Source organism: Lepus europaeus, chromosome 10, assembly GCF_033115175.1.
Source record: "Lepus europaeus isolate LE1 chromosome 10, mLepTim1.pri, whole genome shotgun sequence".
Taxonomy (NCBI): domain Eukaryota; kingdom Metazoa; phylum Chordata; class Mammalia; order Lagomorpha; family Leporidae; genus Lepus; species Lepus europaeus.
Genome location: NC_084836.1, coordinates 7,292,844 through 7,320,245, shown reverse-complemented (window position 1 = coordinate 7,320,245; position 27,402 = coordinate 7,292,844). Strand labels below are relative to the sequence as shown.

At 53.6% G+C, this 27,402-nt stretch overlaps 1 protein-coding gene across 2 annotated transcripts; it reads left to right on the top strand.

The window, feature by feature from the left end:
• The first annotated feature begins 5,656 nt into the window (after positions 1-5,656).
• ADSL (adenylosuccinate lyase) lies at positions 5,657-26,364 on the top strand. Of its 2 annotated transcripts, none has more exons than XM_062202811.1 (13): positions 5,657-5,845; positions 8,370-8,573; positions 10,410-10,454; positions 11,592-11,671; positions 17,290-17,461; positions 17,675-17,721; positions 18,269-18,359; positions 18,791-18,860; positions 18,961-19,108; positions 20,573-20,663; positions 21,879-21,968; positions 22,356-22,532; positions 24,275-26,364. In XM_062202811.1, exons 1-13 carry the CDS (start codon positions 5,693-5,695, stop codon positions 24,359-24,361), a joined length of 1,455 nt encoding a protein of 484 aa, XP_062058795.1. In that variant the 5' UTR covers positions 5,657-5,692; the 3' UTR covers positions 24,362-26,364. The 2 variants fall into 2 exon arrangements, with proteins under 2 accessions (XP_062058795.1, XP_062058796.1); XM_062202812.1 differs by having other exon boundaries at positions 5,703-5,790.
• The last annotated feature ends 1,038 nt before the right edge of the window (positions 26,365-27,402 follow it).

The following is a 27,402-nucleotide window of genomic DNA, read 5'->3' as shown; positions in this document are numbered from 1 at the left end:
CCTCCGTAGCGTCCACACACAACACCCACCTGTCCCACTGCCCGGCGCCTCCACCTCTTCCCTGTCCCTCCCCCAACACACACACACAGCCACCGCCTCCAGAGCCACTCGGCTCCAGCACCCCTGTCCTCCAGACGCCTCCCTTGGCCTTGGTGGCTGTGTTCACTCCAACCATTCTCTTCTCATTGACTTTATGGGCCCTGGGCTAACAACGTATGTGTCCACGATGCCCGAGTGACAAGAGCCTCACTTTGGGAAAAGCCATTCTCTACCTGCACTCCAAGACCGCTCAGCATTGCCAGACAATGAAATAACGACTCCTCGGAACCCACTCTGACTGACCCCTCCCCGTGAGACGTCCTGTGCTCCTCTGACCCGTTCGCTCCACCCCTCCCAGTTATTTTCCAACTTCAAGCTTTCACCCTGTCCCTCGCCCACTGACACCCAGAGAAAATGAGAGGTCTCAGATTTCCCCAAATTTGGAGCAAGGGGGGTCTCCCTCCCCTTCTTGGGATGGTTCCCCCTCCAGTGTTTAGGACCCTTCCCCTCCTGCCCCTGGGCACTTGGGCCTTCCTCATCCACTCTCTCCCCACGTGTCACCAGCAGTGTTTTGTTTGTTTTAGGGAGAGACAGATCTTCCGTCCACTGGTTCACTCCCCCAATGGCTACAACAGCCAGGGCTACCAGGGCTGGGCCAGACAGATGCCAGGGGCCAGGAGCTTCTTCCAGGTCTCCCACATGGGAGCAGGGGCCCAAGGACTTGAGCGATCCTCTGCTGCTTTCCCAGGCCATTAGCAGGGAGCTTGATCAGAAGTAGAGCAGTCTGGATTCGAACCATTGCCCATATGGGATGCCCACGGGATCTCCATGTCATAGGCAGCCCTGCAGTAGGCTTTTTGTTTGTTTGTTTGTTTTTTGTTTTCTTTTTGCCAGGCAGAGTCAGACAGAGAGGGAGTCAGAGAGAGAGGTTATAGACAGAGAGAGAAAGGTCTTCCTTCCGTTGGTTCACTCCCCTAAAGGCCGCTACAACCAGCACTGTGCTGATCCAAAGCCAGGAGCCAGGTGCCTCCTCCTGGTCTCCCATGCAGGTGCAGGGCCCAAGCACTTGGGCCATCCTCCACTGCACTCCCGGGCCACAGCAGAGAGCTGGACTGGAAGAGGAGCAACCAGGACAGAACAGGCGCCCCAACCGGGACTAGAACCTGGGGTGCCGGCGCCGCAGGGAGAGGATTAGCCTATTGAGCCTCGGCGCCAGCCTGCAGTGTTCTTGACTGTCTGTGCCCAGTGGTGAACTCCCCTCGTGGGCTGCGTTCCACCCCTGCCTCGCTAGCTCCTGTCCCATCTTTCCACTCCAGAAGTTTCCCTCCTTCCCTCGGCCCCTTCCACCTGGATTCCTGCCACCATCAGCCCACCACAAGGCCTCTCAGGTCATTAGTGACCTCCCCAAGTCCAGTGGCCACAGGTCTGTGGCTGGCCTGTGCTCGCTGTGTCTCTCCCTCATCACCGGGGTGGCCAGGTCCTCTGGCTTGGCCGTGAGCTGCTGGTTTGACCGGGGCCCAGCCCCAGCCCCCACTCTGCTGTGACTGAACTCTAAATTCTGAAATGCCCTGTGCTCCATCCTGAAGTTTCTTTTAGTCATGTGGATCATCTTTTTTTTTTTTTTTTTTTTTTGACAGAGTTAGTAAGAGACAGAAAGTTCTTCCTTTTTCCGTTGGTTCACCCCCCAAGTGGCCACTACGGTCAGCGCGTTGCAGCCGGCGTGCTGTGCCGATCCGAAGCCAGGAGCCAGGTGCTTCCTCCTGGTCTCCCATGGGGTGCAGGGCCCAAGGACCTGGGCCATCCTCCACTGCCTTCCCGGGCCACAGCAGAGAGGTGGCCTGGAAGAGGAACAACCGGGAAAGAATCTGGCACCCCAACCGGGACTAGAACCCGGGGTGCCGGCGCTGCAGGCAGAGGATTTGCCTAGTGAGCCACGGTGCCAGCCATCGATCTCACTTTTAAAATACAGCCACAGACCTGTCTCCAGCGCGGAGCTCTGTACTCAGGCGCCCAGTTGCCTAGACAGATGCCCCACTCACCAGATCCACTTGTCCAGTGTTTCCCATCTCAGCTGCGTCACTGTTCACCTCATCGTTCAAGCCATGGCTTCTGTCAGGAAGTCTGCACACCCGTCCTCGGGGAGTGGACACCCACAGTCACCTGTCACCTCCCCACCCCAGCCCCGGCTTCCTAGTCATCTGCCCTGCCCCCTTGACCGCTGCACGTTGCTCTCTGCTCCGTGGCCGTTGCGTGTTCATGGCACCTCCAGTGGTTTCTCTGTAACGTGTAAAATGCAGATGTCGCACCACTGTCCGTGGATGCCGTGCACGCAGACCTCACTCCGCGTCCCCTGAACTCAGATCTCAACACCGGTCGTTAACTGCATCCAGGTGGTGCTCCACGCAGGGCTGCTGAATACTCTGTCCTCCGCCCAAGGTGCTCTTTGTGCTGCCTCTCATCAGACAGGAGGCTCTCCCCGCTTTTAAAAGTAGCTGCCGCCTCCTGCTCCCCCAGTCCACTGTGGGTTCTGTGCCTTCTCTTGTCCTGCTTCATAGAGCTTCTCTCTCGAAAATTACTGAGTTTATTTCTTCATTATCCATCTCCCTCACTACAGTGCAAGCACCAAAAACGACAGAATTCTGATTGGTCACCAGCTCCAGGGTCTGAAGCCCCTAGAGCTCTAAGTAGCGTCTGTATACTTGCTGACCCTGAGTTTATACCTCCGCTTGGCCAGTGAGCTCCAGACCTGCATCAGTGACTGCTCAGCATGTTGGAGCACTTGGGGATCCTGACACTGCAAACCCAATAAACCCAGCACAGACTCGGATCCTCCCTGCTTTCCTGCTGACCTCCCACCCCACGGTCACGGCGCCACCTCGCATCCTGCAGTGAAACCTGGAAACCCAGGACATCTTGGCTGTCTCCTTTCTTCCCCTTAACCTGTCCCTCATCAAACTGGCTTGTTTGTACCCATTATGCTGTCACCTACCTTTCCTGGTGGCCAGTCTCCTTCTCCCAGCTGAAGCACCTACGCCTCTCGGCCTTATCTGGTCCACTGCAGCAGCCCGTCTGGTTGCCCACTTGGCATTCGCTCCAGTTCTGCCCCTAACCCATCTGTACACAGTAGCCAGGATGGTACTCCCCACAGGTGCAGCGAAGGCTCCCTCCAGCCTAGAGCCCTTAGCAGATTTCCGTTGCTTGGAGTAAAATCCAAAATACTCTTTATTTCCAACAGGTTCTCACTGTCTTCCTCCAACTACTCCAAACCCACCTCCCTCTTCTCTCCCCTCAGTCATCTCTGGCCTTGGTGATCCCTGTGCCTGCTACAAGGCCTGGCACATGGTCTGCTCCATTATGGAGCAATGATCCTAATGAGTAACAGGATTTTCTATCAACAGACCAGGTTTTTAAAACCTGACATAAAAGCCAGCAGGTGCAAACAGGGGCCCAAGGGAGATTTTAAAAATCCAACAGACGTACAGCTCCCAGTGTGGAGGTGTTGCTCTAGGTTCCCCACAGCCACATGGAAGTGTCCGGGTGGCTTTCCGAGGTCAGGAACCACGACTCAGCAGGTAAGCCTTGGCCGGCGTGCGGGCGTTTTCCAAGGAGGGGAAAGGTGTTAGACCTTGAGGAGACTCCCCCCACTTTTCCAGGAACGGGAGGGTGCAGGGTCATCAGAGCAGACCCAGAGCAGCGGGAAGAGGAGGATGAGGAGGGCGTCATTTGGCTTTCGAGGCCTCAGGGAGAAAGGTCAGCCTTCAGATGACTGAGTGTAGGCGACAGTAAAATCTGATTCAAAACCGAAAGTGACACAAAGATGTGCACTATGGAATTCTGCTCCCCGTCTGTCCCTGCCTGCAGGTTCTCGGGTCCCCCACAAACTCGGTTTCTTTATGCAAGTACAGGTAAGCACACTGTGGGCCACGGCCTGATCAGCGAGAATGTGATTTGGAGCTGGAGGGAGGGCAGAGCTGCAGGGCACTGCTGGGATAAAGCAGGGAGGGGGTGGCTGAGAGCAGGAGTTTCAGTGAACGAAGGAGTGGGGCTGTCAGCCACATTTCTAAGGGGAGGAGACCTGCCCCCCAGGAACTAACCAGTGGCGGAGCCAGCGACGGTTGGCGAGGAGGCGGCGGAACTGGAAATGGTAAAGACCCTAGGTAAAATGCGAGAAGGACTAGGATCCTTCCTGAGGGATAAGGTGGACTCCTGGAGGCAGCACTCCTGTTTGGAGGAGGGAAACAGAACCCTAGCCTTACCCAGCTCACCGCCACAGCCCCGGAGCACCCTGCAGAGAGCGGGTGTGCGGGGAGCGACCCCAGCTTCCCAGACCTCTGTTCTCAACTCCCACCCAAAAACCGAAACTGCGGCTGGACTCCGGCCGAGCCCCGGTAAACGACGGGCTTCTCGGACAGCCAGGGCCTTCTGGAATGGGCACTGCAGTCAGTTCTGATTCCGGGTCCCAGGTGGAGACATGGTGGGGGCCGTGGGGTGAGGACCCTGAGGAGGTGAGCGAGAGCTTGGGGGAAGCGGCAGCACAGTGTCAGGATGGGGCCTGTGTCACTTCTCTTGCTGGGACAGCAAACATCTACTGAGCATCTGTACTGCGCCAGCTCTGCCCCCACCCGGGAAAGACAGCACTGGGGGGCCCAGCCTTCCGAGAAGGCATGCAAGCCAGCCCAGAGGCGGAGGGGGAACACTGCCAGGGGATGCACGGGTTTGGAGTGAACCCGTGAGGAACCGAAAGGTGCGAGCAGAAGGATTGCGAAGCCTTGCTGTCCACCTTGTGATGGTCCCTGGGAAGGGGGCGCGCACCCCAGCACACAAGCTGGGCGCTCAACGCGCTCCTCCCTAGGGAGGAGCCCAGAGACAGGTTCAAAGCAGCACAGCACCTGCTACCGCGGGGCAGGGCCGTTGAGAACAAGCTGCCCAGGGTCTCTGCACCCGCATCTTAGACGCCGAGCCTGCCCGCGCCTCTGCCCCCTGCGCTCCCGCCAAGCGCCTCTCCTGCAGCACCTCGTGTGAGCACGCCTCGACCAGCCAGGCTGGCCCCCAGGAGCACGGCCACTTAGAGAACCTTCTCCGGCCTGGGCTGGCCCCCAGGAGCACGGCCACTTAGAGAACCTTCTCCGGCCTGGGTCTGAAGGAGGCGGTGACGACAGGGAGCGGGCCGCAGCCCTCCCGGCCGGCGACCCTGCCACTCAGAGCCTTCATCCGCAAGGGCCGGTAGCGACCGGCACGCCCAAGCGCCCCGTCCTCCTCAGATGGCGCTCGGCGTGCGGCAGGCGACAGCAATGGCCGCGACCACGGGGCTCGGACGCGTGCCAGGCCCCGCTCCACCCCTGCGCGCGGACATCTTTAATGTGTCTTTTTTTTTTTTCCAGATGTTAAAACAGGCGCAAAGTGGCTAAGTGACTGTGGAAGAGCTGGTCATGGTTCTCGAAAGCGAAAAGAAACGCATTAACCCCGCACCCCCGAGAAGCCGAGTTCCCGGAAAACCCCTCCAGCCCGCCAGCCGCCCCGACCGAGGGGGCGGGGACCGAGCGCCGGAAGTCCCGCCCCGGGGTGGGAACAGCACCGCCCCCGGGCTTCCGCTTCCGCTCTTCCCGACCACCTGCGCCCGGCGCGCTCTGGTTGACCGGGTCGCGCGTTCGGCATGGCCGCGGCAGGCGACTGCGGCGGGCCCGACGGCTACCGTTCCCCGCTCGCCTCCCGCTATGCCAGCCCGGAGATGTGCTTCGTGTTTAGTGACAGGTACAAGTTCCGGACGTGGCGGCAGCTCTGGCTGTGGCTGGCGGAGGCAGAGCAGGTAACGGGCCCGGGGTTTGAGGGGCCGGGCCGGGCCCTGCACGCGGCGGGCTGCACTGCGAGTGTTCCCGGCCCCGAGGAGCTGCGGCCCTGGGGCGGGGCCGGGGGCGCGGTGCGGAGCGCAGGCCCCGGCGCTTGCTAGGTGCGGTCACCGCCTGGGAGGCCGACGGTGCCTCCCCCGCCTTGCAGGCGGGAAGGGGCGGCCTTGGCCCCCAGGCCACCCCAGCGCCCAGAGCAGAGCTGGGGTTTGGATCCGGGCTCGGAGCCGAGCCGGAGCTGAGCGCTCAGCCGCTGCGCCTTCCCCGACGCCTCTGTGCCCTTGAGCCGGCCCTGGAACCCGTGCTGCCCAGCCGCCGTCGCCCTCGCCCTCCGCCCCCATCCCCCTGCCCACCCCATCACTGTGCTCTGAAATACGTGGGCCGACAACAGCAGGCAGGCACGGTGTCTCCGTGTGTGTGTGTGTGTTAGCGATTTATTTTATTTGAGAGGCAGAGAGAGAGGTTTTCCATCCGCTGGGTCACTCCTCCAGATGGCCGCAAAGGTTGAAGCCGCGCCGACCCGAAGCCAGGAGCTTCTTCTGGGTCTCCCACGTGGGTGCAGGGGCCCAAGCACCTGGGCCATCTTCTACTGCTTTCCCAGGCCACAGCAGAGAGCTGGACCGGAAGTGGAGCAGCCGGGACTCGAACTGGCGCCCACGAGGGATGCCGGCACTGCAGGCGGCGGCTTTGCCTGCTACCCCACAGTGCCGGCCCCCAGGCTCTGTTTTAGGGCTCCCCGAACAGCAGCTCAGCCCGGTGGGAGTCAGTGCTGTCGCTGTCCCTTTTTTACAGAAGAGGATATGGAGTGCCGCTGCTGGCTCAGGTAGCCGGAGTGGCTGTGCTGTGTGGAGGGTGCCGGGGTGGGGGGTGGGGTGCACTCCCCCTGGATGAGGAGAGCGCCACTCTGGAAGCAGACTGCTGGTGATGCCTCCCGAGAGGAGCCAAGCCGTGGCTGGGATGTAGCGTCCTCTGCACGTGTGTGCTTGCTTCTGGCCTGCACATTCCAGGCGAGGCCTACAGTTGTGAATTTGGGTCCTCTTTTACCTAGGGTGTCAAAACTAACAGCCTAAGTTCTGTAGTGATTAAGGGGAAAAATTACAGAATGAGAGATGAGGACCGATGCTGAGTTACATTTGAGAGGCAGAAAGCACTCTGGGGAGACCCAGTGGTGCTGCTGGCTTCCGCCTGCCCCCACACCCAGGTCTGTCCGAGAGGATGGGTAGGCTGGAGGAAGCTATACAGCCACAGTACAGCTACCCTGCCCCCTGCTGCTTTGCTCTGGGGAGCGCCCTGAGGTTTGGGGTCTGCTGACTGCACAGGACCCAGGCAGCGCTTCCACACGGGAAGTGTGTCTAGGAGCTGAACTTTGACACTTCAATGGATCCACTTGAGTTTTCCAAAATTTGGATTATTTGTAAGAGACAGAGATTTCATCCACTGGTTCACGCCCCAAGTGGGACAGGCTACAGCCCAAAGGCCAGAACTCCACGTATGTAGGTCTTCCCTGGGTGGCAGGAACCCAAGTGCCCTGAGCCTCCCAGGGTGCACACTGGCAGGAAGCTAGAATTGGAAGTGGAGCTAGGATTCCACCCCAGGGGTGTGGGTATCTTAACTGCTGTGCCAAATGCCTGCCCCCAGTTTAAATTTAAATAGCCACATCTGGGAAGAAGCTGTGTCTGCATGGACAACACTGTTCCAAGATGCAGGATCCTCCCCGGAGTCAGTGTAAGATGTTCATGTCTTTATTTTCTCATCAGTAGCGCCCAGAATTGCTTTCAGCTGTACTGAATTTGCTATACATAATTTGTTGGCAGAACAACAAATTAAGAATTACAGAATCCAGAGCTGGTGCTGTGGCATGGTGGGTAAAACTGCCTGTGGTGCTGGCATCCCAAATGGGCGCTGGATCAAGTCCCAGCTGCTCCACTTCCAATCCGGCTCCCTGCTCATGCACCTGGAAAAGCAGTGGAGGATGGCCCAAGTCCTTGGGCCCCTGCACCCATGTGGGAGACCTGGAAGAAGCTCCTGGCTCCTGGCTTTGGATCGGCCCAGCTCCAGCTGTTGTGGCCAATGGGGAGTGAACCAACAGGTAGAAGCTCTCTCCCTGTAACTCTGCCTTTCAAGTGAAAGAAAGAAATCTTTAAAAAAAAAAAAAAAAAAGAATTTCAAAACACTTAATTTTGGTTTCCCTGGGTAAATTCACCCACATCCAACGTACAGCTGCCGCGCTGTGGGCGCTTACCTACCGAGCACTGAGGGTTAAGTCGGGGACGGCCCAGGGTCAGCGGAGGTCAGCGTTTGGTGGTTGTCTGATGTATTAGAGTTTGCTCGGGATGGGAGTTTTCATCCTGCACTCCGAACTTGCCCCATGTTTTAATCTAAGGATTGGGAAGCCGGGCGAGAAATACTCACAGGAACTCCTCTTGTCGGTGTCGCTCCGAACGACGGATCCTGAGGCTTTGGTATTTTGTTTTTCCCATCGTGCAGGCGTTGGGTTTGCCCATCACAGATGAACAAATCCAAGAGATGAAGTCCAGCCTGGACAACATAGACTTCAAGATGGCAGCTGAGGAAGAGAAGCGGCTGCGGCACGACGTCATGGCTCACGTGCACACGTTCGGCCACTGCTGTCCCAAGGCTGCGCCCATCATTCACCTTGGCGCCACCTCCTGCTACGTGGGAGACAACACAGTAGGAACCCATGTTTTGTACACTTAGGATTCAGTCTTCATAAGGAATTTGTAAATTTTATTTGATTTTTTTCCAGCTTTAGGAAGTAACTCCGTAGAGCTTTAATTTTAGGAGTGTCTTTGCTGAAAAGTTTTCTGTTTGGGATTTTGTTCCAGTCTAAGCACCCAGTTACGCCAATCAGATAAGACCTGCAGGTGCTGCTTATCCTGTCTGCGCCGGGCGTGAGCCACGGCCTTGGCAGTCGGGTGGCCTCGGGGGTGTTCCGAAGAGCTGCTCTTTCCAGAATATGTGACTTCTGTTTAAGGCACGACTACACTGTAGTTGTTAAATGAACACTTTAGTTAGCAAATGTGTCTTACGTTCGAACATTTCCCGGAGAGCTCACTAGGTGGTAGACACTTTCCTGAGCATTTTTAGATGTTACTGAGTTTGTTTGTTTGTTTGTTTTGACAGGCAGTGTGGACAGTGAGAGAGAGACAGAGAGAAAGGTCTTCCTTTTTGCCGTTGGTTCACCCTCCAATGGCCGCCGCGGTAGGCGCACTGCGCTGTTCCGATGGCAGGAGCCAGGTGCTTCTCCTGGTCTCCCATGGGGTGCAGGGCCCAAGCACTTGGGCCATCCTCCACTGCACTCCCTGGCCACAGCAGAGAGCTGGCCTGGAAGAGGGGCAGCCGGGACAGAATCAGGCGCCCCGACCGGGACTAGAACCCGGTGTGCCGGCGCCGCAAGGCAGAGGATTAGCCTAGTGAGCCACGGCGCCGGCCAAGATGTTACTGAGTTTTTAAAGCTCAGAGTAGTTTGCCATTTGAAATGGGCGGTTTGCTGAGTTCACTGAGTGCAGCTGTTCGCCATCTGCGCACTCTATTCTGAGAGCCAGCTTCTCTCCAAGAAGTTCTCCCGTTTCTGTTGCGGTCAGCCCGCATTCCTGCCACGGGCCCAGGCCGCACCAGCCTGCTGCCTGCCTGCCTGCCTGCCTGCCTTACGGATTTCATGTGCACACAGTCCTAGAAAACGTAGTCTTCTCGGGCACGGCTTAATAATCCCCGTCCTTACAGATGAGGGAATTTAAGGAGAGGCCGAGGAACCGGCTCAGGACTACATAGCAGAGGGGACCCCCGCCCAGTTAGGGGACCCCAGCGCTTGGGCTTCTGATCCCAGGCTGCCCGTGGCACCAGAGGTTGGAAGTCCAGATAACCCTCCAGTTCAGAAAGAAGTCAGTACTTTTTTTAAAGTCTTAAAAAGTACATAATTAAAGAGTGTGTAATTAGTGAGTCAGATAATGGGAGAAGAATGTCCGCTAACTTGGAAAATCCTTTCTAAAAATAGCCGTGTGATTGGGCTCAGCCATTACTGTCCTGTGTAAGCATGTGTTGGGGTTGTGTGAACACTTAGCTCCCTCGGGCATCTTTATGTTTCCTAGGCTTGCCTTGATGTCCGGGGCTTGCCTTTCTTCACCAGCGACAGTAGGGTCTAGAAGGGGAGGAGACGGGCGGGAGTGCCGTGGGGAAGCTCAGAGACGCAGGTACTCTGGGAAAACAGAAACCTTGTGGACGTGCAGATTTTTCACTCATTTTAGATAGAATGTACGTTGGGCTTAACAAGTGCAAAAGTTTTGTTCCTTATAGATCCGGTGGTATTGCTGTCTAAGTTAGTGTATTTTTAAAACAGTAACCAGAAAAGAACCCCTGTTGGCATCTTCTGGTTGGCACAGGGGGTTGCTAATGGTGAGACAGGCTGCCAGCTGAGAGAACCCCCGATGTGATGGCCACAGAGTGTTAGGTAACAGTTCTGTTTGAGCAAAGCTGTTGAGTATAAGCCCATTGTGTTTTCCTTTGCAGGACCTGATTATCCTTAGACATGCATTTGATCTGCTTCTGCCAAAGGTAAGGGCTGTCGGAGTTTCCTACTTAGCTCCCAGTAGTAGGAGACGGGCACCAACCAACAGTGTGAATTTGTGTACGTGATCATTTTTTCAGTGAACAAACCTGTAACCCATCTGAAGAATTAACTGTCTCTCTTTGGTTAAAACACTGTAAATTAAGGGGCCGGCATTGTGGCGTAGGGGGTAAAACTGCTGCCTACAACTCCAGCATCCCATATGAGCACCGGGTTGAGTCCTAGTGGCTCTACTTCCAATCCAGCTCCCTGCTAATGTGCCTGGGAAAGCAGTGGAAGATGACCCAAGTCCCTGGGCCCCTGAACCCACGTGGGAGACCCGAATAAAGCTCCTGGCTCCTGGCTTCGGTCTGGCCCAGCCCTAGTTATTGCAGCCATTTGGGGAGAGAACCAGCAGATGCAAGATCTCTCTGTCTCTCCCTCTCTAACCATGTCTTTGAAATAAATAAAATAAATCTTTTTTTTTTTTTTTTTTTACAGGCAGAGTGGACAGTGAGAGAGAGACAGAGAGGAAGGTCTTCCTTTTGCCGTTGGTTCACCCTCCAATGGCCGCCGTGGTAGCGCGCTGCGGCCAGCGCACCGCGCTGTTCCAATGGCAGGAGCCAGGTGCTTCTCCTGGTCTCCCATGGGGTGCAGGGCCCAAGCACTTGGGCCATCCTCCACTGCACTCCCTGGCCACAGCAGAGAGCTGGCCTGGAAGAGGGGCAACCGGGACAGGATCGGTGCCCCGACCGGGACTAGAACCCGGTGTGCCGGCGCCGCAAGGCGGAGGATTAGCCTGTTGAGCCACGGCGCCAGCCAATAAAATAAATCTTAAAAAAAAAAAAGCACTGTAAGTGAAAAGTAGAATCTTTGACATGAAGGCAGGCAGAGGCATGTTGCTGGAATATGTGGGTCAGGATGATGATTTCTGTCCTGTTGATCTGCTGTGACCTTAAAAATTCAAGACATTTCAGGCAGCTCCGCGTTCAGGGCATTGCCAGAACTCTTCAAGGCACTTTAGGATACAGAGATGAAAAGATATGGCTGCTGGAGGCCTCATTTTATATAAACTTGTCTCAGGGTTTCTAGTTACATAATGAACTCAACCTGAATTCCCCCTCTTCCTACCCCATGGTCTTTAGCTTGCCAGAGTGATCTCTCGGCTTGCCGACTTCGCTAAGGAACGAGCTGATCTACCCACCTTAGGCTTCACACATTTCCAGTAAGTAGTAAATGACGCCGTGGAAGTGGGGCTGTAATTGTGCATGTGACTTTGAGTTACTCTTCAGTTCCCCCATTTTCATAGTGAACTTGAGATGAAGAATCTCAGCAAGGTTTGGGTAGGTATCTTGGAACGCTTACGAGGAATGAAGCCAGTCCTCGCCTGATGAGGACTGTTTACTTTACCCAGCAGTTTACTCGGGTATCTGTGTGAGTATCAAGAGCCTTGGTGATATCCCTACACCTTCTTGAGAATCTAACCCAAGGAAGCAGTCCGAATTATGGGAACAACCTTTTCCCAAGACTATCTGTTACCGTCTTATTTATGATAGCAAGCATTGGAAACAGCTGAAATGTCTGACAATAAGGCAATACTTAAACAGGGTGTAAGAAAGCCACTGGCTGGAATAATATGTAACCACTAAGATGATGCTCATTAAGACTTAGTAATGGGGTTGGTGCTGTGGTACAGCAAGTAAAGCCACTGGCTGCAGTGTCAGCATCCCATATGGGCACCAGTTCTTGTCCTGGCTGCTCCACTTCTGATCCAGCTGTCTGCTGTGGCCTAGGAAGGCACTTGAGGATGGCCAAACTCTTTGGGCCCCTGCACTTGCATGGGAGACCCGGAAGAAGCTCCTGGCTCCTGGCTTTGGATTGGCCCAGTTCTGGCTGTTGCAGCCATTTGGGAAGTGAACCAGCGGATGGAAGATCTTTCTCTGTCTCTCCTCTTTGTAACTGCCTTTCAAATAAATAAATACATCTTTAAGAAAAAAAGACTTAACATTGAAATGTGCTTAGGTTAATGTTATGGGGGAAAGACAGCTTATACATTGCACAGCGATTGGATCAGAGTATGCCATAAAAGGGCCATCATTGTGCTTGTAGTGTGTTAAGCTGCCACCTGTGGCACTGGTGTCCCATAAAGGTGCCGGTTCAAATCATGGCTGCTCCACTTCTCGTCCAGCTCCCTGCTAATGGCCTGGGAAAGGAGAAGCTTGGGAGTCCCAGGCTCCTGGCTTCAGCCTAGGGGAGTGAGCCAGCAGGTGGAAGGTACCTCTGTCTCTTCTCTCTGTAACTCTGCCTTTTAATTAATCTTATTAAAAAAATTCTATAATATAAATATTGATTACTATAGTTATGAGATAGGCTAATTTTTTTTAATTAAACTTTTATTTAATGAATATAAATTTCCAAAGTACAGCTTATGGGTTACAATGGCTTCCCCCTCCCAAAACTTCCCTCCCACCCACAACCTTCCCCTTTCCCGCTCCCTCTCCCCTTCCAATCACATCATGATTCATTTTCAATTCTCTTTATATACAGAAGATCAGTTTAGTATATATTAGGTAACGATTTCAACAGTTTGCCCCCATATAGCAACACAAAGTGAAAAAAAATACTGTTGGAGTACTAGTTATAGCATTAAATAAGAGTGTACAGCACATTAAAGACAGAGATCCTACATAATATTTTTTTTTAATTTTTTTTTATTTTTGACAGGCAGAGTGGACAGTGAGAGAGAGACAGAGAGAAAGGTCTTCCTTTACCGTTGGTTCACCCTCCAATGGCTGCCGCGGTAGGCGCGCTGCGGCCAGCGCACTGCGCTGATCCGATGGCAGGAGCCAGGCGCTTCTCCTGGTCTCCCATGGGGTGCAGGGCCCAAGGACTTGGGCCATCCTCCACTGCACTCCCTGGCCACAGCAGAGAGCTGGCCTGGAAGAGGGGCAACCGGGGCAGGATCTGTGCCCCGACCGGGACTAGAACCCAGTGTGCCGGCGCCGCAAGGTGGAGGATTAGCCTAGTGAGCCGCGGCGCCGGCCCATATTTTTTTTTTAAATTAATTAATTTTCTATGCCATTTCCAATTTAACACCAGGTTTTTTTTTTTTTTCATTTCCAATTATCTTTATATACAGAAGATCGATTCAGTATATAATTAGTAAAAGATCTCATCAGTTTGTACCCACGCAGAACACAAAGTGTAAAAATACTGTTTCAGTACTAGTTATAGCATCACTGCACATTAGACAACACATTAAGGACAGATCCCACATGGGATGTAAGTACACAGTGACTTCTGTTACTGACTTAACAATTTGACACTCCTGTTCATGGCGTCAGTAATCTCCCTAGGCTCTAGTCATGAGTTGCCAGGGCTATGGAAGCCTTTAGAGTTCGCTGACTTTGATCTTATTCCGATAGGGTCATAGTCAAAGTGGAAGTTCTCTCCTCCCTTCAGAGAAAGGTACCTCCTTCTTTGATGGCCCCGTTCTTTCCACTGGGATCTCACTCACAGAGATCTTTCATTTAGGTCTTCTTTTATTCTTTTCCATGGTATCTTGGCTTTCCATGAGATAGGCTAATTTTTACATAATTTTTATTTTTAAAAATACCTATTTAGCCGGTGCCGCGGCTCAGTAGGCTAATCCTCTGCCTGTGGCTCCAGCACCGGGTTCTAGTCCCGGTCGGGGCACCAGATTCTGTCCCGGTCGCTCCTCTTCCTGTCCAGCTCTCTGCTGTGGCCCAGGAGTGCAGTGGAGGATGGCCCAGGTCCTTGGGCCCTGAACCCACATGGGAGACCAGGAGAAGCACCTGGCTCCTGGCTTTGGATCAGCGCGGTGCGCTGGCCGCAGTGGCCATTGGGGGGTGAACCAACGGAAAAGGAAGACCTTTCTCTCTCTCTCACTGTCCACTCTGTAAAAAAAATATTTATTTAAAGATTTATCTACTTACTTGAGAGGCAGAGTTACAGAGAGAGGGAGAAGGGAGAGACAGAAAGTCTTCCATCCATTGATTTACTCCCCAAATGGCCTCTGGCTGGAGCTGGGCCAATCCGAAGCCAGGAGCTTCTTCTGGGTCTTCCACGCCAGTGCAGGGGCCCATGCACTTAGGCCAACTTCCACTGCTTTCTCAGGTCACCATCAGGGAGCTGGATCAGAAGTGGAACAGCCAGGACCTGAACCAATGCCCATATTGGATGCTGGTGCCATAGGCAGAGGCTTAGCCCACTACACCACAGTGCTGGCCCCGAGATTCAGTTATTATTTATTTATTTGAAAGGCAGAGTGACAAAAAGATCCATCCACTGGTTCACCCCCCAAATGACCACAACAAACAGCTAAGGCTGGGCCAGGCCAGAGCTGTGTCCACATCTCCTGTGTGGGTGGCAAGGGCCCACACTTGTGCCATCATCCATTGCTTTCCCAGATACATCAGTGGGTAGCTGGACGAGACGGACTGGATTGGCCGGGTCAGGAGCCTGCAGTCTGATAAGGGAAGCCAGTGTTGAAAGTGAGTCTGCTTACCCTGGCTGGATGAAGATGTGGCCGCCCGGCTTCTCTCCTGCCTGACATCTGTGTCGCGTCTGGGCGAGTACTCAGGGTGTGCCGCGGCAAGCCTGTGCTCCTGAATCCGGTCTCTGCCCCTGACGCCGCTGACTTTATCCGGCCCCAGCGTCTCTTCCTCGGCCTGCAGTGCCCCTCTGTAGAGTAACTCATTGAATTAGAGGAGCGACAGAAACGCTGGAGCCGAGACCCTCGGTCAGAGTCGAGCTGCCCCTGTAGCTTCCGTCTCAGTGCCAGCCTCTGTACGGAAGCTCTGCAGAAACCCATGGGCCCTGATCAAACAGCCGAATCGTGCCCGGTCTGCTTCTAGCCCTTCGCCCTGGCAGAGTGGCCTTACTGCCGGTCAAGGGAGGGCCACGTGCAAGCTGATCGTGCAGTACTCAACCCCTGCTGCTTTTTTTTTTTTTTTTTTTTAATTGATTTGAAAGAGTTACAGAGAAGAGAGAGGTCTTCTACCTGCTGGTTCATTCCCCAAAGGGCCACAACAGCTAGAGCTGCTTCCAGGCCAAAGTTAGAAGTCCAGAGCTGCTTCTAGGTCTCCCACGTGGGTGTAGGGGTCCAAGCACTTGGGCCATCTTCTGCCGCCCTCACAGGCACATTAGCAGGGAGCTGAACTGGAAGTGGAGCAGCCAGGTCTCGGATGCTGGCCTCACGGTGGAGGCCGAACCTGCTCCGCCACAGAGCCGGCCCCTCAGGGAAGCTGGGGTTGAGCCTAGCTGCCGGACCCCTGGCTGTGCTTGTTGGGGATGAACCCCTGCGTCGTTCTGCACTCTGGTGTCGGTGGTTGGCTGGCTGTGCCGGGAATGGTGGAAGGAGGGCTCTCGGCTGCCATGTTTAGCAGGCAGCACCTCTGCACATCCGTCCATGTCATACGGCTTTGCTGAGACATAATTCACACACCATACGTGTATGGTACACCATACGTATATGGTACACCATACGTATATGGTACACCATACGTATATGGTTTAGTACATCACAGAGCCAGTCTACCACTGTGTAATTTCAGAATATTTCCATCGCGGCAAAAAGAAATCCCATACCCGTTAGCAGTCATTCCTACCCCCTTCCTGTGCACCTGCCAATCACTAATATATTTTTTGTCTCTCTGGATTTGCATGTTCCAGGCATTTCATATAAATGGCATCGTGCAGTTGTGACTTATTTTGTGATTGGCTTCTTTTCGCTCAGTCTGGTTTCAGTGTTCATCCGTGCGGTGGCGCCGTGTGTCAGAGCTTCCTTTCTTGTCGTAGCTGAGTGGCACCCCAGTGTGTGTGCATACCACACTTTGCTCACTCTCTCATCATTTGATGGCCATCAGGGCTGTCAGCAACAATGCTGCTGTGAACAAGTCCAGGCCGGTTCATTCCAGCTTCCCTTCCCTCTTCCGTCCTGTGAATGAAGAAGGCAGACCACCATGTGATTAATCTGGGGGTGCTGTAGCTTGTGAGATGGCAAGCCTGGACGTTCTGGCCCTGCCGTGAGGTTGCCGGCTGTCAGTGTCATTAGCTAAGCAGAGAGATGCCATTTGGGATGGGCTAGGTTATCCATTGGAACTTGGACATTATTATTCATAGTTATATTTTCTGTTCAGAAACAGACCTTTAATGGACGGTTTGGACTTCGGGCTGAACAAAGGTGTCTGCTGCCTTCGGAGGTCCGGGGGCTTCCTCCCTCGCGGGGCAGCTCCTGACAAAGGAGAGCCTTTGTCCCTTACTGCCGGCAAGCAGTGCTCATCTTGCATGTAATGACTTAATAAGTTGTTTTTTTTTATTTTTAAAATATTTTATTTATTTGAAAGGCAAAATTAGGCAGAGAGAGGTCTTCTACCCCCTGGTTCACTTCCCAAATGGCCACAATGGCTGGGGTTGGGCCAGGCCGAAACAAGGAGCCAGGATCTTCTGAGCCTCTCGTGTGGATGCGGGGCCCCAAGCACCTGGGCCATCTTCTGCTGCTTTCCTAGGTGCATTAGCAGGGAGCTGCATTAGAAGTGGAGCAGCTGGGACTCGAACCAGCACCCTTATGGGATGCCAGTGCTGCAGGTGGTGACTTAACCCCCTGTGCCATAGCGCCGGCCCCTCCACAGTTACCTTATTTATTTTCTTCTTGTTTATACAGTGTAAGCTCCGTTGGAGGGGGAGCTTGTGTGATATTTCTTGCCAGTGTCTGAAGATATGTTGAACAAAATAGAATCGTCCCTGCCCTTATATTATTAAATTGGCTTCTTGAAAGGCCCAGGTGTGAGACTTCTCTGTGTGCCCACTGGGCTGTTTTAGGCCTGCTCAGCTGACCACAGTTGGAAAACGCTGCTGTCTTTGGATTCAAGATCTCTGCATGGATCTCCAGAATTTGAAGCGTGTCCAAGATGGCCTGCGCTTCCGAGGTGTGAAGGGCACGACGGGCACCCAGGCCAGCTTCCTGCAGCTCTTCGAGGGAGATCACCATAAGGTATCGTGAAAATGGCCTGTGGCACAGAAACTCAGTGGTGGGAGCCTGAGACACAAGCTGGCCTCCAGGACGTTAGGAAAGTTGATCCTGGGATGGGTGGGGTCTTTGGACTGGCAGGAGGTCAGCAGAGGGCTGAGGGCTGGGCAGGATCGCAGCTTGGGATGTTGTACTGCAGCCCTGGATTTCTGTAGGGATGTGTCTTTTCTCTCCAAGGTGGAGCAGCTTGACAAGATGGTGACAGAAAAGGCGGGATTTAAGAGGTGGGTGAGGGGCAGTGTTGGCCTCCCTGTGAAGGTGATCACAGGCCTGCTCAGTGGACCTCCAGATTTGACCTTGACTTTTTGTTTTTTTCTATTCTACCCGTTTCCTTCCATCTCTGGCCTGGGGCTTATTTTCTTTCAGTCTGGGTTCCTTTTTTTTTTTTTTTTTTTACAGTTTTTAAGAAAAAAAGGGAAACCGTTCACTTGATTTCTTGAAGTAGCCTTACCCATGCCCTTGTTTCTTGTTGAGGCCCTCCAGCGGGTTTCCGTCGAGGACCACCAGGCTCCACCATGGCTCCTTGTCCCAGGCGTGGGCACACTGGCCCCCGTTTGCTTCTTGGGGCAGGACAGTTTCCTGAGAATTAGGAAAAGGGGTGGGAGGGCAGTTTGTTCTAAGAGCAAGTGCCAGTCAGGTCCTCCAGGCCCGTTGCGATTTTGCTGCGCCAGGAAGACCAAGCTTTCAGTTAGGGTCTGTTGTCCTGGTCTCTGTGGCACAGCCGTGTTTTGAAACAGTTTACTGTAGATCCCCTTTCCTGCTTGTTTCTAGGGCGTTCATCATCACGGGTCAGACCTACACACGAAAAGTGGACATTGAGGTGCTCTCTGTGCTGGCTAGCTTGGGGGCGTCAGTGCACAAGGTGAGGGGTGGAGCCTGGGGGACCACAGACCCACTCAGCCTCGCACTTCTGTGTTTGTGTCTCTCAGTGGGTAACTGCGTGCGTCCTCACAGTTTGGGGTCTTAAATTAAGATGTGTTCAGACTTGTTCAGGTGTTCTCTTCAGAGTTACTCCAAAGACTGCAAAATGTCCATATTAAGATTAATCTTGCCAGTGTCCTTCCCTGGGGTCTTTGCAGTGGTTCACACGAGCAGTTCCGTGCTCCTTGAACTTGTAGCCCAGCTCTTCAGGAGCAACAACGGGTCTGAGTGAGATACCCCGGGAGCCCCGAGGGAGGACAGCCCAGCGGCAGTGCCCCTGAGAGCTCATCTCCTACAGCAGCCTGGTCCCTGCCCCTGACTTTCCCGCACACCAAGAGTGTGGGACAACGCCTGCTCCCCCGCTCCCCCCAGATTTGCACCGACATACGCCTCCTGGCCAACCTCAAGGAGATGGAGGAGCCCTTTGAGAAACAGCAGATTGGTGAGTGTGACCTGGGGAGCTGCTGCAGAGGCCTGTGGCCGTGTGCTCACTGTCCTCTGGAGTCTCTCTGCCTTTGCCTCTCACCCTCTCTTGCGGGCAGGCTCCAGCGCGATGCCATACAAGAGGAACCCCATGCGCTCAGAGCGTTGCTGCAGCCTTGCCCGGCACCTGATGACCCTGCTCATGGACCCGCTGCAGACCGCATCCGTGCAGTGGTTTGAACGCACCCTGGATGACAGTGCCAACCGGTCAGTGGAGGGGGACGTCATGTACAGCACACTGGGAGGGGGACTGATGGAGCGGGCAGGAAGTTAAAGGATTGTTTGAGTATCTCTGTGGCTCTTCCTTGTCCCTAGGCCTGACTCTAGCAGAGGCAAAAGCATAAGGCGGCAGTATGGTCAGTGTTAGGACAAGAGTGCACACAGGGCACCGTGGGAGGAGGAGGGAGGAAGGGGCTGTGTGGGAGGGACCAGGAACGTAGCACAGTGCAGGTGACACCTTCAGTCTTCTAGAGACCACATCTGGAGCAGGAATCAAGACGCAAGGCGGGAGAAAGAGCAGTGCAGGGCGTAACAGCCGAGTGGTGCTGGGGAATAAAGGCACTGCGGCAGGAGAGGAGGCAGGGCTGTCGATGAAGGGCTTCGCAGGGTGTTACCCTGAAGATGGGCAGATGCCAACCGAGAGGTCCTGGCACAATAATAGTACCAGGTGACTGCTAATAAGATACCAACAGCACGGGTTATCTGACCTCCTACTCACTTAAAACAGATTCACCTCATCTTAGTTGCTTGTGTTGAATTGGGGTTTCTTGAATGAAAAGGATATGAAGTTAAAGCTAGCTTTCTGAGGTCTCCGTCTAGTCCAGGGTTTGTCTGGAAACAAGTCATGTGAGTTCATTGGGAAGTCAGCCTTTCCCTCACCCCCGTACCCAAGGTGGGGGCTGTTTCCAGGATCCCCCCAGGGGTACCAAAATATGGAGATGTTAAGTCCCTTACATAAAGTGGCATAGTATTTGCATACAACCCACACATATACAAAGCATCTTTATATTACATCCTTCAACAGTGTAAATGCTGTGTAAAATTATATTGTTTAGGGAATAAAGGCAAGAAAAAAGTCTCTGTACCTTCAGTATGTACTCAATTACTCTTCCCCAAATCGAATTTCAATCTGCACTCGGTTGAATCCTTGGATCTTAGGCCCTCAGGTATGGGGCCGGCCGTTCCTGATCCACTTCACCTGCTAAAGCACCCTGGGGACAGTGTGAAGGCTCACTGGTAGGGGGCATGGATCTGGGCAGAGCAAGCTAGGAGTTGACTGTGGAAGTCCTAGTCCACGGTGGCGCGGTGGCTGTGTGAGTGGAGAGAGTTGAAGGCACATTAGGCAGCCTTCGTGGCTGATCGCAGTGAGTGACTGGGGTGCTGGTACATCCATTGAGGAAGGGCTGTGAGAGAGCACAGTGCATGCAAGAGAGAGTGCATGTTTCGTCGGTGAGTGGGAGGTTCTGGGAAAGTGGCTGAGGCACTTGGGGCTGGAGGTACTTGGGGTGAACCAGGTGAAGCCTGGTACGTGGGCAAGCATTGGACTAGAAGTGGTAAGTGGGGGTTGTGAGGACTTGGGGCAGTTGAAGTCGTGAGATGTGCGTGGAGCAGCTTGTTGGGACACACCGTACACTGCTCTGAGAGTGTGTTTCATGGCTGTTTGCTTTGCAGACGCATCTGTTTGGCCGAGGCCTTTCTCACGGCAGATACTCTGTTGATCACGCTGCAGAACATTTCTGAAGGTTTGGTGGTGTACCCCAAAGTAAGAGGCCTAATGAAAAAGTGAAGTGTGAGGGAGGGGTTGGGATATAGGGTACATGCTGGGCCTGCTCTGTTCGAGGGGAACCCTTCCGGGCTGAGCTCACCCTGTGCTCATGAGCTTAGCTCTCTGGGGTTCCTAGATATGTTGAGAGGGAAAGGAAAAGGTACTTGACTTGTCCCAAGGTGTCCGTCAGCACGGATCACCAGCTCTGCTGTGACCAGGCAGAACAGGTGTCTCCGTTTGCCTGAGGCAGGTGGGTTGGTTTCCTAAATACTTAGCTCTGGAAGCCGGGCACTGAAACTTGGCAAACTCAAGGTCTTAGGAATCATTTCTTTCTTTTTTTTTTTTTTTTTTTAATTTTTTGACAGGCAGAGTGGACAGTGAGAGAGAGAGACAGAGAGAAAGGTCTTCCTTTTTGCCGTTGGTTCACCCTCCAATGGCCGCCGTGGTAGGCGCGTTGCTGCCGGCGCACCACGCTGATCCGATGGCAGGAGCCAGGTGCTTCTCCTGGTCTCCCATGGGGTGCAGGGCCCAAGCACTTGGGCTATCCTCCACTGCACTCCCTGGCCACAGCAGAGAGCTGGCCTGGAAGAGAGGCAACCGGGACAGGATCAGTGCCCCTACCGGGACTAGAACCCGGTGTGCCGGCGCCGAGGAATCATTTCTACGAAGCTGCTTCTAAAGGTTTACTTAAATCAATCTTCCTCCTTTTTTTTTTTAAAAAAAAAAAAAAAAGATTTTATTTATTTATTTGAGAGGTAGAGTTACAGACTGAGAGGCAGAGAGAGAGAGGTCTTCCATCCGCTGGTTCACTCCCCAAATGGCTTCAGCGCCAGAGCTGCGCCGATTCAGAGCCAGGAGCCAGGAGCTTCTTCCAGGTCTCCCACTTGGGTGCAGGGGCCCAGACGCTTGGGCCATCTTCCACTGCTTTCCCAAGCCATAAGCAGAGAGCTGGATCAGAAGAGGAGCAGCCAGGCCACAGCGCCAGCCCCAATATTCCTCCTTTTTTTTTTTTTTTAATCAAAATGAATCTCTGTGTTAGTAAGAAAATGGAAAAACACCACATAGGATGAAAACAGCGCATTGCTCCTCATCCCTCGCTGTAGTAGCTCACATCCCTGCTGTGTAGCTTGCTGGACACGGTATCTTGCTGCGCGTCTGCCTTTGTAACCTTAGAGGCGTCTTTCCTGGCCCTCACTTAGTCTTTTCTTCTAGGTGATCGCACGGCGCATTCGACAAGAGCTGCCTTTCATGGCCACAGAGAACATCATCATGGCCATGGTCAAAGCCGGGGGCAGCCGCCAGGTGTGTAACCCAAGCCCTGCAGCCCTGCTGTCTCGCTGTATGCAGAGTGGTGAAGGAGGCACTTCCCTACCTGCCATGCTCTGCCATCTCTGAGGTCGCCATGTGAACTCCGTTATTAAAACCGAATCACTCACTCGCTTGGGGGAAGAGTTCACCTTTAGCGAAGGAATTATGTCTGAATTTTCATGAGGGTGATGGGAAGTGAGCAGGAAATGGGGTCAGTGACTCACGAGGCTTCAGAGAGCCACCGTGACGTGGGTGTGGATGGGGTGAAGGTCCTGGCCGGGTCAGCCTGGAGAGCTTTTGTCTGCCAGCGTGAAGAGCCGGCTGACTTCCAGGACACTCGGGCGCCCTTGGTGAAGCGCCACTGCTTTGCTCTCTCCCCAGGACTGCCACGAGAAAATCAGGGTGCTCTCCCAGCAGGCGGCCGCGGTGGTCAAGCAGGAAGGGGGCGATAACGACCTCATAGAGCGGATCCGGGCCGACGCCTACTTCAGCCCCATCCATTCCCAGCTGGAGCATTTGCTGGATCCTTCTTCCTTCACTGGGCGTGCGTCCCAGCAGGTGGGTGACGTCGGAGCCCTTGCAAAGAGGCTACTCCAGATGTCCTCTTTCCACGCTGCTGAGCCAAGAGACCTCAGACGCTGTCTTATGTTTCCCCTTCCCGGGAGGCAGAGTGTGAGTGTGGCAAGTTAGGAACCCACTGGCAGGAGTGGGAAGATGGGGTGATTTTGAGAGATCCTTAAGTACGTCCCCCTGTGGACTTCTCACAGTTCTCTTGGTCTCAAGCGTGTGGTAACATGTAGGCAGGTAAGATGCTGCTGGGGACACCCACATGCCACACCAGAGCGCCTGGTGCCAGGCCTGGCTCTGCTCCCGGCTCCAGCTTCCTGCTCACGCACACCTTGGGAGACAGCAGATGATAGCCCAGGTAGTTGGGGCCCTGCCCATGTGGGAGACCTGGATGGAGGTCTGCCTCTCAGCCCCAGCTTTTGTGGGCATTGGAAAAAGAACCAGCAGATAGGAGGTGTCTGTCTCTCTGTCTCTGACTTTCAAGTTAGTTAAATAAATAAATGGAATTTTTTTAAAAACACTGTTGCTTTATTTGAAAGAGTGGTAGATATCTTTCATCTACTGAATGGTTCACAACCCTCAAATGTCCCAACAGGTGGGGCTGAATCAGGCCAAATTCAGGAGCTCTGAACTCAGCCCAGGTCTCCCTGGGTGGCAGGGACCCAACTACTTGAACTGTCATCTGCTGCCTCCCGGGATGCACTGGCAGGAGGCCGGATTGGCATTGGAGGAGCCAGGACTTGAACTGGCGCTCTGCTGTGGGATGCAGGGCTCTCAAGCCTGCTGCGCCACAACGCCTGTCCCAGGAGGAAAAATTTTTTAAAAAAAGAATGTGGTTAACAGACAAACAATTGGGATTTACTATCAGGTGGGGTCTATATTCAGTCTTCTGTTGTCTGTTGGCTGATAGGGAAAAAAATATATGATGTTGGTGTAGGGCCTGGAGTTCCTCCTGTGGGCCTTGCTGCGTAACAGATACTTAGTGTCTTGTCATTTCCCTTATCTTTTGGAAAAGTCCAGAGGAATTAATTCAGATGTATACCAGGTGCTCAATATGTGTTTGGTCTGGAGGACTTAAAGATGACAAGCAAACTTGATGACTAGGTGGCTAAGTCCATGCAGGGATTGAGGGGACTCACAGATGGAGACATCCCCATGGCGGCAAAGACCAGAGAGACGTCTTGTGTGAGCTTGCAAGGAGTTAGCCTGGGGACGCCGGGCTGAGGAGAGAGCAGATATCTAGACCTGAACACGTGAGCGCAGCTAAGGCCTTGAACGCCGAGTGTTGTAGAGTAGCGGGCGTCACAGGGTTTGCAGGTGCAGTTGTTCTGGAGTGTTCAGATGTTAATGTGATAGTCTGCTTGGAGGAGGACTTAGAACTGGAGCTCAGGGAGACCAGGCAGGAGGCTGCTGCAGCAACCGAGCAGTGGGTGGTGCCAGACGAGGGAAAGGAGGCCATCTCTGGAGCTGGTTGTGGGGCTGGGGGCGCCGTGACGATTTGAGCTGGCCTGACTGGGAGGCAGCGGTGAGGCGGAGAGAACACGGGCTGGGCTGGTGTGAGGGCAGAATGGCGAGGCTGGGCCTGCGTGTGTCGGGGAGAGCTTTGTGACAGACTGCGGAAGAGAGAGGCTCAGTGCTGGAGTGAACCTGGGTCGGGTCTCGCTGGGGGCCACCGGCAGCGGGAAAGCTGTTGTCCCATGTTTCCATTCTCTTACATTTCTTCCCCTTTGCAGGTACAGAGGTTCTTAGAAGAGGAGGTGCAGCCCCTGTTAAAGCCATATGCAAGTGTGATGAAGGGGAAAGCAGAACTGAGCCTGTAGGGCTGAGAGAAGTCGTTGCTGGTTTGAGAACTCCAGTCCCGGGACATGAACACGGTGTCTGTAGTGCCTTGTTTCACTTCAAGAATCAGTTCCTGAAGTTAATCCAGGGTTATGTCCAGAACAGTGCTGTGGCCGAATCTCTTCTTTACAGCAACACCAACTTGCATAATGAAGGCTCTAAACACCGATGGGCTGTAGTTGGGCAGTCACCTAACAGAGCCTGTGCTGTAATGGAGTGTTCAGGGGCCGCCACCTGCACTGGGTGCTGGCTCAAGTACCGGCTGCTCCACTGCTTATCCAGCTCCCTGCTCATGGCCTGGGAAAAGCAGCAGCAGATGGCCCAAGTGTTTGGGTTCCTGCACCCACAGGAGACCCAGAAGCTCATGGCTCCTGGCTTCAGCCTGGCCCAGCCCCAGCTGATACAGCCATTTGGGGAGTGAACCAGCAGATGGATGACTTTTCTCTCACTCTCTAACTCTGCCTTTCAAATAAAATAAACCTTGAAAATGTGTGTGTGTTTAAGTGTCTAGTAGTTCATGTAGTGCATTAAATCCTGATCTAAAAGTGAAAAACAGAATGGTTACTTGAGCGCACTCACACCGCTGTGAAGTTGAGAAACCTTAATTTGAACCAGTTTAAGTTGGGGACTGTCCATAATTTTTTTTTTTTTTTTTTTGACAGGCAGGGTGGATAGAGAGACAGAGAGAAAGGTCTTCCTTTCCGTTGGTTCACCCCCCAGTGGCCGCTGCAGCCAGCACACCGCGCTGATCCAAAGGCAGGAGCCAGGTGCCTCTCCTGGTCTCCCATGGGGTGCAGGGCCCAAGCACTTGGGCCATCCTCCACTGTACTCCCGGGCCACAGCAGAGAGCTGGCCTGGAAGAGGGGCAACCAGGACAGATTCCGGCGCCCCGACCAGGACTAGAACCCGGTGTGCCGGCGCCGCAGGCGGAGGATTAGCCTAGTGAGCTGCAGCCCCGGCCCTTTTTTTTTTTTTTTAAGATTTATTTGAAAAAGTTAAAAAAGAGAGGTAGAGACAAGAGAGAATCCTCTGGTTTACTCCCCAAGTGGCCCTAGTGGCTGGAGCTGAGCTGAGCCAATCTGAAGCCAGGAGCCAAGAGCTTCTTCTGGGTCTCCCATGTAAGTGCGGGGACCCAAGGACTTGAACTATCCTCTCTGCTGCCTTCCCAGGCATGCTAGCAGGGAGCTGGATTGGAAGCGGAGCAACCAGGACTCGAACCGGTGCCCATATGGTATGCCGGCACTGCAGGCCAGGGCTTTAACCCACTGTGCCACAGAGTGGCCTCCATGATCCTTTAATGTGTTCAATTTTTTATTTATTTATTTTTTTTTAGACATTTGTTTATTTGAAAGAGGTACAGTGGGAGAGGGAAAGACAGGAGAGATCTTCCATACATTGGTTCACTCCCCAGATGGCCACAACAGTGAGGAAGGAGCCCGGAGCTTCTTCCAGGTCTTGCATGCGGATGCAGGGGTCCAAATACTTGGGCCATCTTTCACTGCTTTCCCCAGGCCATGACCAGGGAGCTGGATCAGAAGTGGACACGGCTCAGGGCTGGCGCAGTGGCACGGTAGGTTAATCTGCTTGCAGCGCTGGCATCCCATATGGAGACCTGTTCTGGTCCTGGCTGCTCCTCTTCTGAGGAGCCACAGCCTCTCTGCTGTGGCCTGGGAAAGCAGTAGAAGATGACCCCAAGTCCTTGGGCCCCTGCACCCACATGGGAGACCCGGAAGAAGCTCCTGGTTTTGGATTGGCCCAGTTCCAGCTGTTGCTGCCATTTGGGTAGTAAACCAGTGGATGGAAGCCTTTCTGTGTCTCCCTCTCACTGTAACTACCTGTCAAAGTAAAATAAAATAAAGGAAATGAGGCAGCTGGGACTTGAACTGCGTGTATACAGGATGCTGGCATCACAGTGCCAGCCTCGTCACATGTTCTGTTGTGAATTCCTGGTTCTGTCATGATAATAAATTGGATTTACGTCTAACAGAGTAGCCTAGATCCAGTGAGTGATTCAGTAGGGTCAGATAACTTTCAGTTATATTTGGCTAAATAAGTAATGAAAATTTGTAACCACAATACTGCAAAAAAAAAAAAAAAAGTGATGAAATCATCGGGCTTGCTGAGCTCCGGTTGTGCCCTGCCTCCTGCCGTCTTTTGGTAAGGCTTATTTGTCAGGGGAACATTAATTGGGTGTATTGATTATTCAAGGCTTCTAACCATCTTCATCCATGTTACCTGGATTTATAGCTGAGTGCTGGAGCTCGAAGGCCCAGCTACGAGTCCCACGTGGAAGGAGAGCACTGGGGTTGTGGAGCTCTGACTTTGCATGTGTGTTAGCGCAGGTGAGCATGAACACAGCTTCTGTTGACCACAGACGTTGAACCTGTCTCACACAGCAGTCCAGGGGCAGACATCAAAGGGATAGAACCGTGTGCAGTTCAGAAAGGATCACTCCCACTCTTAACACTCGTAGAACGCTCGAAAGGGATGTTTGAAACTGCGGGCCGGCAGGAGCCAAGTAAGTGTTTCCTGCACTTGCCTCTAGTCTGGGCTGTTCAGAGGAGGCAGCCACCATCGGTGTCAGCAGTGCCAAACACGGGATAGCAGATGGCACGGATGGCGGTTACTGGGTCTCCTTGGGAAATAAGGAAACAAGGTGCGTTCTCGTTGGGGCTGTCCTGCTGGCCCTCTGACCCCTGTGGTTGGAGGTTGGGCCTGTTTTTCTTCCCGGCTGTTTGTGTGTCTGTCTCCCTTCCCACTCCCGTTTGTTTTTCTATTTACATGCTTGTGATTGCATGCTTAAATGCCACTTTGTGATCTAATGTCACTTTCCACTGTAACGTCTTAATTAGGGGCATGCAGCGGAGTTGCTGGGTGGCTAGAAGAGAACACTTGTGCCTTCTTTAAATTGGATTAGATTCACATTCAGCCAGTGATTCAGACTGGGATCTGAACCACCCAGACATGAAGGTCTGGCCAGGCCCTGGGCACCCAGCTTTCTGTCCGCTGTCGTCAGATGCCT

Bases quoted from the DNA above. Each gene is read 5' to 3' on its own strand.
- ADSL (XM_062202811.1), top strand. From the start codon at position 5,693: ATGGCCGCGGCAGGCGACTGCGGCGGGCCCGACGGCTACCGTTCCCCG. The intron at 17,462-17,674 runs GTATCGTGAAAA...TTTCTCTCCAAG, and splicing joins TCGAGGGAGATCACCATAAG to GTGGAGCAGCTTGACAAGAT. The intron at 20,664-21,878 runs GTAAGAGGCCTA...CTTTTCTTCTAG, and splicing joins GTTTGGTGGTGTACCCCAAA to GTGATCGCACGGCGCATTCG.